At 44.2% G+C, this 12,689-nt stretch overlaps 1 protein-coding gene across 11 annotated transcripts in view; it reads left to right on the forward strand.

Moving 5' to 3' along the window:
- The window catches only part of TRRAP (transformation/transcription domain associated protein), a 111,858-nt gene that overhangs the window by 36,059 nt on the left and 63,110 nt on the right, over positions 1-12,689 (forward strand). For 10 of the 11 annotated variants that reach the window (XM_082643776.1, XM_082643766.1, XM_082643769.1 and 7 more), the window contains 8 exons: positions 1,585-1,784; positions 3,098-3,315; positions 3,433-3,630; positions 4,201-4,461; positions 5,004-5,165; positions 7,328-7,424; positions 9,102-9,223; positions 9,548-9,718. In XM_082643776.1, coding sequence (XP_082499902.1) covers positions 1,585-1,784; positions 3,098-3,315; positions 3,433-3,630; positions 4,201-4,461; positions 5,004-5,165; positions 7,328-7,424; positions 9,102-9,223; positions 9,548-9,718 — 1,429 coding nt within the window. The remainder of the gene's footprint in view (positions 1-1,584; positions 1,785-3,097; positions 3,316-3,432; positions 3,631-4,200; positions 4,462-5,003; positions 5,166-7,327; positions 7,425-9,101; positions 9,224-9,547; positions 9,719-12,689) is intronic. The other variant, XM_082643773.1, reaches the window with a different exon arrangement.

Here is a 12,689-nt window from a genome sequence, read left to right on the forward strand (position 1 = left end):
ATTGTTTCTAAGCCTTTCAGCTGAATTTTTTGGTAAACAGAAGTTGATGATATTACTGTGGTCAAGGTGATAAATTTTTCCTTTTGTTTTATGCTTTTTATTATATTATTTGTAAGAAATCATCTTCTGCATCCTCATCGTGAAGATACTCTTGTATTATCTTCTAAAAGCTCTGTAGTTCTGTCCTTTGCATTTTGATCTTTATCCTCTAGAATTAACTTTTGTGAATGGAGTGGAGTAGGGGTCCATGTTTATTTTTTGCCCTTTGGATATTCAGGACCCACTTATTTATAAAGACTGTTTGTTCTCCATCTCTGCATTCATAGATTGAGTACCTTCTAGAACCAGGCTCTGTTCAAGGTTTGTGTGTAAGACTGCATCCTTGCCTTCAAGGGATTTATATTCTAGTGGGGTAGACGGACAACAGCAGAAAGAAACAAATGCATAGTATTTCAGCTAGTGATAAGTGCTACTATGCATTGCGGGCTAAGTAGTGCTCTGGGCCAGAGGGAGAGTGGGGTGGGATGGGGCTGAGTTAGGGCCTCAGGGGAACACCAAGAAGACTTTAGATTTTGCCCTATGTTTCACAGGAAGTGGATGAAAGGCTGTGACTTACTCTGGCTGACCGCAGGTTTTCTTGGCTTAAGCCAGAGGAGCAAGTACTGGGGTGTCAGGAACAGTGTGGAAGAGCAGGCCGGGGGGATGGTGGGACTCAGATGTCTGTTTGGGTTAGTTGGACACAGTGGCCTTTTAAAGAGCGTGATTACAATCTGGAAAAGAGCTGAGGAGACGTTCAGGTGTGGGGTGGGGAGTGTGACCACCACTCTTCCCTCTGTTTGAAGATGCTGCACATGGAAATGAAGGGCCTGTGTATTTTATTAGTTTTGGGGGCAGAACCAGAGAGTGAGTGGGCAAATATTAGAGGCAGACTCTGGTCACAGAAAGAAATTTCTCTTATTTGGACCAGTTCGTGGTTGGAAGAAACTAAAAATTTTTAAAATATTGATGACCATTTCTTATCCTTGTGTTTGATGTGTGCTTCCCTGACTCTGCTTTCTTGGGTTTTAGTTAATCTCATTTAATTGGCAGTAAATCCTTTATCCATTTAGACCCATAGCCCCATTTGATTCTGTACCTAGTGGTGTGATTTTTCAACATATAAAAGGTATATAGTTGCCTTTAAGTAATAGCTTTTTTCATCTCTATTTGATCATTGATGCTTCTTACAATTTGGCTTATTTAATTATAAAAGACTAACATCAGACATCAAATTTCTTAAAATAGAAAATAATTACAAAAATATTGAATGTGCTGTCCTTTTGTAATTTACCTCTGTATTCATTACCTGTGCTCATATTAGGTAGAACATATTTGGTGTCTCTTGAACCATTGGCTATAAACATTCATCACGAAATTCATCATGTTTGATTCCAAAATGTTGCTGAAATTAAAGCAGAGAAATGAACTCACTCAGGCCTATCTGCACAAGAGGAAAGTGGGCAGGTTGAAGATAAGTAAGTTGTAGTGGAATCATTGGCTCAGGACTTGAGTGTTGTGATGATGGATTTAATTGTTTTCTTGCAGCTTTACAGAAAAGACGATACCCAATGTCATCATATCACATCGCTACAAAGCTCAAGACACTCCAGCTCGGAAGACGTTTGAGCAGGCTCTGACCGGGGCGTTCATGTCCGCTGTCATTAAAGACCTCCGGCCCAGTGCCCTGCCCTTTGTAGCCAGCTTGATTCGCCACTACACGATGGTGGCAGTTGCCCAGCAGTGCGGTGAGTGGGACAGAGAAGTGGTGGGTTGAGGCCTTCGGGGAGCTTCAAAAACTCGGTCAGACGCTGTGTTTCAGAGAAGCTGAGTTTGGCTGGTTGGTTTTTGGCTTTTGTTTCATAGTTTTCCACTCATTCTATTGACAGAGATAGTTGGTATGTCAGCGGTGGGTACTGTATTCACTTGAAAATTGTCACCAAGTTTTACCTATAAAATACACCGAGTTTAACATTTTGGCCCTTTGTTTTTCATCTTGGGGACTGAGTACTTTTGGACCCTCTGTGTGTAGAACAGGGACAGTTCGTGGCCACACCCCTTGCTGGTCCCCTCTCCTTGGCGGTGTTTCCAAGGCTCTGCCTCCGCTCTGCCGCGTCATCCGCTGGCCGCTCCTCGGTCTCCAGGCTCTGCTCCTGGGGCTTCTGGCGTCGTCCTGCCTGGGTACTCCTCACCTCTGCTCCGGGTTCTCAGGCTCTGGGTGGTGAAGGACCCACTTTGTTTGTCTCTGTGTTTCTAAGCCACTGCAGACTGGTGATTTTGGAAAAGACAGTAAAAATGTCACCACACCGCCAATTGCTAAGTTTCTGAACACTTAATCTCACCTTAATCTCAGTGCTGGTCAGTGGGCATGCACACTTGAGTAGCGCTTCGGGTCCTTGGAGCCCCTCACGCTCCATCGACAAGTAGTTTTCTCCAGACACTGCAGAGCACAGAACTTCCCCTCCTTTTTTTTTTTTAAACTCTTCCTGCCTGGACAGTCAGTGCTGTACAGTTTAACACTTAGGTTGTTTCTCAGTGTTTCCAGCAGACCTGTACACTTCTCAGTAACTCCCATCTTGCCACATGCTGGGTGCCTGCCAGGTATGAATGAATAGTTGCTGACAGACTGTTCTCTGTGTGGGTTAGGTTTTGTAGGTGGATGTTGTTGCTTTTTACTGTTACTTGTATGTCAGGAGTGTCCAGAGCATAACCCATGGTCATTCCCATATTGTACCTCTTGGCCTCGCTAATGATTTTTTTAAAGAAGATACCTGATTGTGGTTCTCATTTTAAACTAATACATCTTTGAATTGGGATTGAGAAAGTGTGAAAATATCAGTGTGTAATGGAAAATGTTCAGAAAAATAGCCTTAGTGCAAGTCAGATCACTTAGTTTATAAACAACTGCAGTTTACCAGCAGTTGGTCTGGAGTACCAAGGTTGGACTTTTATTAATTCCTAACCTCAAGGAAAAACACGAGGTAGTTTTGCAATTTGAGGAATGAGAATGTTTCTGGAGCTAAACCCGACTTTCCCTCGTGCCCTCTGCCTCTCCTTTCAGGTCCCTTCTTGCTCCCCTGCTACCAGGTGGGCAGCCAGCCCAGCACCGCCATGTTTCACAGTGAAGAGAACGGGTCGAAAGGAATGGACCCCTTGGTCCTCATTGATGCGATAGCTATTTGTATGGCGTATGAAGAAAAGGAACTTTGCAAGATCGGGGAGGTGGCCCTTGCTGTGATATTTGATGTTGCAAGTATCATCCTGGGCTCAAAGGAGAGGGTAAGGAAGGACTGAGGTCTGTGTGGGTGTGTTTGTGCTTGAGGATAGTCGTTCTAGAAATCACTCATAGTGTAAGAACTGAGTAACACCGTACGGGTTGTGTGCGTTTTTCTCCAGGCGTGCCAGCTGCCCCTCTTCTCTTACATCGTGGAACGCTTGTGCGCGTGCTGCTACGAGCAGGCCTGGTATGCAAAGCTGGGGGGTGTGGTGTCCATTAAGTTCCTCATGGAGCGGCTGCCTCTCACCTGGGTTCTGCAGAACCAGCAAACCTTCCTCAAAGCTCTTCTCTTTGTCATGATGGACTTGACTGGAGAGGTAGGTGATGGGTGACCCCAGACCTAACCATCCTGGTTCAAGATGCTGCTTTGCCTGGAGCACAGTTGGTTTCCGATAGTTCCTCAAATATGCTCTCCTAGAAGCTTAGAAAACATTACAGCATCTTCAATGGAAGGCCAGATCAGAGCCCTCAGGTTCTCCTTCTCTGAGGATCTAAATACTTGTCTGTCTTGATGAACAGCCCCTGGCCAGAGTACTTAACTGGCCAGAAGTTTCTATAGGAGTCGCGTTCTTTATGAACCTCTGTGCAGATATAACACAAACAAATAGAAGATGGTGGGCATTGCCTGCTTAAATCCATTCGGTAAACACAAAGATCAAGTCTAGATCCGCATTTTCTTTTCTGAGTGACAGACAGAAATTACCTATGAGCAGGAGAGTTAGCTACCGGAATACCTTGCAGACATTAATGAAGCAGACTGATACATTAGCTGGTGTGAGGGGCGTGCGCCCCCAGTGACAGCGTTTGTTGCGGGGAGTGTGTGCAGGAGACGTGGGTGCTGTGGGCAGCATCACCCCCTTTCGTGCTAAGGAGTCCCTGGCCTGCAGGTTTCCAATGGGGCAGTCGCCATGGCCAAGACCACCCTGGAGCAGCTTCTGATGAGGTGTGCGACGCCCCTGAAGGACGAGGAGAGGGCTGAGGAGATCATGGCGGCCCAGGAGAAGTCCTTCCACCACGTGACCCATGACCTGGTTCGGGAAGTCACGTCTCCAAACTCAACCGTGAGGAAGCAGGCTATGCACTCCCTGCAGGTGCTGGCCCAGGTCACCGGGAAAAGCGTGACCGTGATAATGGAACCCCATAAGGAGGTGAGACGTCTGTCACCAAACTAGGGTTATTGGAACCTAGTTTGAAGTTTGAAACCTGGTTTGAAACCTTTGAAGACTTTTTTTTTCCTTCAAATTTGACTTGTAGATGATATGGAATTTGTAATTTTGTGTCCAGTAAACAGAGTGCTATTACATATGCTCTTTTTGATCTCAGATATGCAGACAGCAACATGCTTATGTTAACGTCTGTATCAGTAATTGTGAGTGTCAAGGGAGTAGAGTGCTGGTTTCCTGGGCCTGTAGAGCACAGCCTGATGGTCCTGTTCTTGTTTTGGTGGTGGTGGTTGTGAGAGAAGTTACTCTGGACCCGTAGGAATTAAACATATCTGACGTGCATCTTTCCATGACCCAGTGTCAGCATATGAAACAGAGCCTCCCTTTCCTAACTAAAGGACGTCTGTGATAACTTTTGATCTCATTTATGGTTTTCAGATTGCTAATTGGCTTAGAACATTGTGATGAGAGGTGTTTGCTTTCTGAGGGGCGGCTGGTCAGTGATGCTTCCTCCCTGCCTCTCCCAGGTTCTCCAGGATATGGTCCCACCTAAGAAGCATTTGCTCCGACACCAGCCTGCCAATGCGCAGATTGGCCTGATGGAGGGCAACACGTTCTGTACCACGTTGCAGCCCAGGCTCTTCACAATGGACCTTAACGTGGTGGAGCATAAGGTGTTCTACACAGAGGTAGGGGGGTGGTGGTACGGCGTGGTGTGGATGGTGATGACGTGTGTCTGGTAACCTGTCTTTGTGCACGAAGACTGGTCAGGCAGCACTCAGAAGGCACAGGCGGTGACCATAGTAACCGGCCATCGCCTGGCTCAGGCCCCGGCACAGGTATGTTACGTCCGGGATTGGCGAGGAGGTAGGCATGGTGACTGGAGATGTCCGGTAGGTTGTGGGGGGTTTCTGAGTCCCTCGAGCTCTCTTAGCCCTCCACAGGGAGCCTTGCTCTTCAGGACCTTGATCTTGTATTCTAGAGATAAGATTGTAGCATCTACCTTAATCACTCTCGTATCAGTAGGTGCCCAGTTTACTGAATTTATCCATCACTTGAATGTGCCATTTGCAGTTGAGAACTCACTTCACGTGAATGCCCTTACCTAGTTCTGGCAGCACCCCATGAAGTACGGATCCTGATGATTCTCATTTTGAAGATGCAGAATCTGAGCCTTAGGGTTTGTTAGACACCTAAAACTACAGAGCAGGTGAGCTGGGGAGCTTAGGGTGGAACCACCACAGTTGTTTTAGAGCCTGGTTTCTAATCACTCCGCTGTCCTGCTGGGCTCTTGCTTAGTGGACTTGACTTGCCCCTTGACCCAAGGTAACAGGCGGTGGTGGATGGCACTTTAAAAGTGTTTGTCACCGTAAATATTACCGTGTGGGATGAAATTAGACAGTGATAACTAGAAATTAAACTATAAATACAGTCAAATTATAAGCATTAATTCTTAGACTCTGTAATGGGCTGTTGATTAGTCCCAATCTGAAATTTTTATGAGACATGAATCATACTTCTGGAGGCATTATCAGAGTAAACTGAGGCAAAAGTCATAAGGAAGCAAATACTTCCTTATCCACGCTAAGTCTGAATTTCCAATTATGAAAATTTTACCTCTTGATTCTTTAAGTCCTATGTTTTTGCTTGGACATAAGGCTATTGATCATGTGTTCTAGCTGAAATCATTTATACCTTCTTATATCCCTTGTATAACATCACTCATAAGATTTGATGGAGGGTCCAGGAGAGCCCCTGGAGAATGGGAGGGGAGCTTGCCTTTGGGGGCTTCAGAGGCAGATGTGTTGTAACCTATGTGGAAAATTCTTCATGGAGCTGGAGACCAGAAACTGGTAGTGAGTGTTTAAATTTCAGGAATCTAAACTGGTTTTGAAAGTGTTTATCAGGATACCAGCTGCATCAAAACATGTGAGGATCTTCTGGAAAATAGAAACTCTTGAGTCCTCTTCCCGAAGATTTAGGTTCAGTAGATTTGAGGTCAGACCTGGGAATCTACTGCTAAAAACTTCCCAGGTGATTCTGGTGTGGCCACGTTTGGAAGTCTGGCTGTCTAATTTAGTTTCTGATGCTCTCTCTCTCTAGAATACAGATAGAGGGATCTATATATGTGTGTGTATACAAATATGTTATATATGAGGAGAGTGTTACTGAAGGTTTCCTCTGGGGAGTGGAATAGGGTGGGTGGTTGAAATGCTTTTCTTTCTATATCCTCCTCTGCTGTTTTAAATCTTTTACTAGGTAGGAATCTTTAAGGGAAAAAACGGTACCATCTTCCAGGATGTCAATAAAAGGGGAAAGTAGTAATAGAACACCATATATAATATTTTAGATATTAGATATATAAATGTGTACTGGTCTGTTAAAGTGTCTGGAAGGCTAGCCACTGGAGTATCTGCGTTACGGTATTTCCAGTGAAATACTTCCAGCTTATGCTTCTCTGTACTTGAAAATAAAGAAAAAAAAAAGGATTACTGCTCAAACTCTTGAATTATAACATGTATGTTTCTTGGGCACTGGCCCAAGGCATTGGGAAGCAGCTCTGAACGAGGAGGAGTTGTACCCGCCATCTTGGAGTTTGCGTTTAGATAAAGTGATCCTCTGCGTAAAGAAAAAACATTATGGTATCAGAGTGGGTCAGAAAGTGGCACAGAGGTTGACCGTTTTGCTTTAGAATAAGGAAGCTCAAGCACATTTCGATACTTAAATGCTTTGGGATTTGGGTTTAGTTTGTTAATCATGTTGTGTGTGGCAGATCACTGTGTTCTGTTACTTGCAAGGTTATTGTGTCTTCACAGTGAGAGCAGGCTAAATTAAGTTCTATCTTTTGCAGCTCTTGAATTTGTGCGAGGCTGAAGATTCAGCTTTAACAAAACTGCCCTGTTATAAAAGCCTTCCGTCACTCGTACCTTTACGAATTGCAGCCTTAAGTAAGTTCATGTAAATATGAGACAAGTTACAGGGTACAAAAGTGAAGGGAGACAGTGGCGTTTTTTTGTTGTCTAATTTTTCTGACTTTTTGTGGTCTTTTTAAGGTGGAATAAAAAAAAATTATGTTTATATATTTATCAAACTACATAGTGAGACGTCAATGGATTATATAGATTGCTAGGATTTAAATAATTTTCTTTACTCTAATAAACTGGATTTTACTCTACAGTAAACTCTTTATAGCTGTCTTATGGGAACTATATATCTCTAAAGTATGTATCTCTCTAATATTCTGGTTTAAGAGCGTTGTCATACCATTCCTATCTTGCCATTTTCACCTGAATCGGAGTATTTAGACCTTTTTAAACTTTTTAATGATTCAGAAGCATCTGAGACTCCTGCTGTCTCTAGGCTTTCATTAAGAATGTGTTTATCATTGTTTAGCACAGGAATTGTACATAGTTTAGGAACGTATACTAGATCAGTACTCTCATACATGAGTATGAGAGTACATGAGTACTCTCATGTACTGATCTCTCAGTACTGAGAGTACTGAGTACTCTACTCAGTACCCTCATGCTTGGAAACAGTCATTTCCCCCTTTTTTGATAAATACCCAATACAAGTTGCTTAGTTGACTTTGTCTCTTGTTGACTTTTATGCACTTAATAAAATATTACCAGAATCCTCCTTGAATTAGAGGTAGAGGAGCTGAGAGGCAGACCATAATACTTGAGCTTGAGGGTGGGGCTCAAGACACAGCTAGCCAGAGTTGGGATGGGTGGGGCGTTGGGAGCTTCTCACGCTTCCTGGTGGGCGCCTCTCAGGCGTTCCTGTCAGCCGGCATGGGCATTGCTCTTGCTACAATGTTACCCCTTAACTAACCTTTAACATAGAGGCTGGAGGCATGTCGTGTTGCCTAAGGATATTTGCATTTTCAAAGCCTTTAACCCCCCAAGTTGGGAGGAGACCACCTGATTAGACTTGGATAGTGGAGAGACGCTGGGCTGTGTGTGTCTACTTCCTTCATCACCAGAGTCTGAGGCTCTACCCTCGGCTAATTCAGCATGCGTCCGCCCACAGGTTAGCCGTGCTGTCACCTGTGAGGATGTCTTGGGGGCATGGGTGCATTGGGGACCCCCTTCAGCCCTTGTTTTCCCATTGTTCCTCTCCTTCAGCCCTTCTTCTTTTTTTTTTTTTTTTTTTTTTTTTTTTTGCGGTACGAGGGCCTCTCACTGTTGTGGCCCCTCCCGTTGCGGAGCACAGGCTCCGACGCGCAGGCTCAGCGGCCATGGCTCACGGGCCCAGCCGCTCCGCGGCATGTGGGATCTTCCCGGACCAGGGCACGAACCCGTGTCCCCTGCATCGGCAGGCGGACTCTCAACCACTGCGCCACCAGGGAAGCCCCTTCAGCCCTTCTTCATCTTATCTGGGCAGTAAGATTTATCATGGACTTTCTGGCAGGCTGTTGCCTTCTTAGATAATAGTGTTCACTCTTAGATAATAGTGAGCCTGGGAGTAGAAGGCCGTGCATTCTTTTGTCTTTCAAGGGGCCAGATACCAGGAAAGAAGTTTAGTGACTCACATATTTGTTGGTTGGTAAGAGCCTTTAGACTCGGAAATTGTACAGTTTTTCAGGCTAATGATGAAAATTATATTGATTTCTCTCCCTAAAGATGCCCTTGCTGCCTGCAATTACCTCCCTCAGTCCAGAGAGAAGATCATCGCTGCCCTCTTCAAAGCCCTTAATTCAACCAACAGTGAGCTCCAGGAGGCCGGGGAAGCCTGTATGAGAAAGGTGAGCGAGGGCTGGGCAGGTGTGAGTTCTGCATTGAGTTCTTCCTGTTGACCTTGTCTGTATCCTGGGCGTCGGCCTGTGGTTAATAACATACCGGATTGTAATAGTGTCTCTCTGTTTCATTGTCATCCTGAGCCCTTTAAAAAGTAAACAGTAATGACTAGTCTTCCTCATTTCATCAGAAACTTCTGGAATATATACAGTTTAATACTCCATTTTCCCAAGCAAAGCAAAAACTTGCTGCTAGAGTTGAATATGAGTTCCATTCTGTTATGAAGTATACTCTGATATCTGTTTTCCTTTGTAACCTTTTTTTTAAAATAGTTTTTAGAAGGTGCCACCATAGAAGTAGATCAAATCCATACTCATATGAGACCTTTGTTGATGATGCTGGGGGATTATCGGAGCTTGACACTGAACGTCGTGAATCGTCTGACCTCGGTGACCAGGCTCTTCCCAAACTCCTTCAATGATAAATTTTGTGATCAGATGATGGTAAGCCAAATGCATACAAATTCTATGATAAACCTGAAAAATTAAATTATTTTTTTACAATGAGTAATGCATTTACATGGTTTAAAACTCAGAAGGTGTAAAAGGGTGTCTGTGAAAAGCCTCCCTCCCACCACCATCCTTCAGCCACCCAGTTCCTCTTCCGGGGGACCACCAGTGTTAAGTTTCCTGTGTGTCCTTCTAGAGATGTTTCCCATTTGTAGTGGGACATAGGTCTATTAGTTCCCACAAAGGGAAGTGTAATATATACATACATCTTACTTTTTCCATTTACCATCCCATCATTTCCTATCAGTACATAAAGCGTTTCTTCATTCTGTCTTCTGGCTACGTGATATTTCATGATGGGGACATGCCAGAATTTCATGATGGGGACATGCCAGAATGTACTGAATCATTCCCCACTTGGTGAACATCTAGCTTTTTCCCAGTCTTTGGCCTTTATAGACAGTGATGCGGTGAAAAACTTGTAAAAGCATTAGAAGTCCTTTGAGTTTTTACAGTTATCAAGGAAATAATTACGCAAAGAAAAGATCTGACTGTTTAAACGTGAGGTGTAAACAGATGAAAGAGGGTTTCAAGTATTAACTTTATTTTGCATTCTGTAAATAAACATTTGTAAATAATTTATTAACTTAATTTCATGGTACGTTACTGCAAAAATGCATGTGTTTTGGGGTTTTTTTTTGCCACACGCGGGCCTCTCACTGTTTTGGTCTCTCCCGCTGCGGAGCACAGGCTCCGGAAGCGCAGGCTCAGTGGCCATGGCTCACGGGCCCAGCCGCTCCGCGGCATGTGGGATCTTCCCGGACCGGGGCACGAACCCGTGTCCCCTGCATCGGCAGGCGGACTCTCAACCACTGCGCCACCAGGGAAGCCCCACGCATGTGTTTCTTATGCAGCTTTTTAACCTCACATGCTGGTTTCTTCGTATCTACAGGCGCCTAAGAAATGAACAATGGCCAAATACCTAAGTGGGAATTGATAGTATTATGATTGGTCCTAAAACTTTTAAGTGATGCCCTAATAGTAGAGTGTAATTTTCCAAATTGAAAGGCTCTTTTCCTTTAAGCTTCCATGTGTAATACACATACAAACCTATCAATTTACATGCATACAAACATTCATAAGCATGGTTAAAGTAAATGAAATTATATCACTTCCCAGTCAGAGCACATCAAATACACACATTATCTTACCTCATCTTATGACTTGGTTCTTTCATGTATGAGATCTGTGCATGTGTTCTAATCTCCTAGTGTTTTTACGTTTGTCTCCTTTTAAAACTAGTCTCTCTCTACCCTCTGTTGGCTATCATTTCTTGCTGCCTTTGCATGCCTGCCGGAAACAACTTTCTTTTTGTGTGTTTTTTTTTTTTTTCACTCCAGTCTAACCTGTTAGATCTGTGAGCTGGGAATTCATTCAGTAAACATTGTTCTCCAGATTTTTTTAGAACAGAGTAAACGGAATTCCCTGGTGGTCCAGTGGTTAGGACTCTGAGCTTTCACTGCCGGGGTGCGGATTCAGTCCCTTGGTTGGGGAACTAAGATCCTGCAAGACGTGCAGCACGGCCCAAAAAAAAAAAAAAAAAAAAAAAAGAACAAAACTGTATCACATCTGTAGTTTCTGACTAAGGCCAAGAGTCTTCTTCCTTAAAATAAAGTTCATGGGTTTTTTGTTTCTGGTTTGTTGAGGGGATTTTTTTTTTCCTTCTCTGACATTCTAGCCACGTCTGAGTGGCTGAATGCCTCTGAAAGCAGAGAGTGCTGATGTACTTGGATACAGAATAACTGAGGCTTCTGTTTGTCCAGCCATCTCGCCCAAGTCCAGCCAGGTCCTGTGCTGTGGTGCTTCTGCGTTTGTGGTGCTGGCCTTGTGCACGGACCCTGTGGTCTGCCACGTTCGTCCTTACTGAGCCATGTTCTTCAGAACTGGGCTCAGTCATCAGCCTCTGTTTTCCCTCATTTGATACACATTTGGGGTGAACAGCCCAAGCCTTCAGCATAAGTTTAAGAGATAGGACACCTTACTGTATAGGGTGGGCATTCGTAAAGACACCCCTGAATATTTTCCTTTCTTATAATTTCAACTGCTTGACATTTGATCTTGAAGTTTCTTACGTGGTTAGTTGTTTTGGAAATCTCCTTATTGAACTAAAAGTGAGCTTTATATCCCAATCAGTGTTATTTTTTTCCTTTGGGAAATCTGAAAGCAGCTGGCCGTTTTCTGTACCTTTAATTTTGTTACTCATATCTTTGGTATAAATAGCTATTCTAGTAAGATAGAGGTTTTTTGAATATATATTCTGATGGTATCCTTCAAGGAATTTTACTGGTAAAATCTTGTGAATGTATTTAGTTTCTTTGAAGAAATGTATATTATTTTGATGTTTCTCAGCGTGTGTTCCTTGGAACACTGGCTTTAGAAGATACAGGGTTTCTGTGAAAAACAGTAAGTAACTAAGTAAGTTTGGGAAGCACCACTTACTGTGTTCCCCTCTTGAAGTTTTACAAGGTCTGTGGACATTAAAGGCTCAGAGAAAAGTGTTTGGATGTATTTGAACCATCTGTCCCCAAGCCTGTTTGTGACTGAGGAGTCCTTTTTAAAGTAGCTTGTTAACTTCCTGCAGGGCAGTGTTTTGAAGAACAGGTTTGGACAGTGTAGGATCATGAAGCTGTTGTTCGGATGCCCCTGTGTGGTTTAGCTCGGGCTCTGAGCACTTGTCGCTGGGTTTTGCTGGACCCCGTTGAGGGCGGGAGCCTGGCTGCCGCAGGCTGGGTCAGCCCGAGTTGCTGTGGCCTGGGGATCGCTCTTCTGCTCCTGCAGCAGCACAGTCTTTTCACAGAACGAGCGCCCTCATTCCGCATGGAAGGGAATTGCTACCCGCATGCACTGTGGGGTCCGTGCTCATCTCACCATCCCCTCCCCCGGGCTTCCCCTTGTGCCCACTCAC

The sequence above is a fragment of the Mesoplodon mirus genome, assembly GCF_964341445.2.
Source record: "Mesoplodon mirus genome assembly, chromosome: 15".
NCBI lineage: Eukaryota > Metazoa > Chordata > Mammalia > Artiodactyla > Ziphiidae > Mesoplodon > Mesoplodon mirus.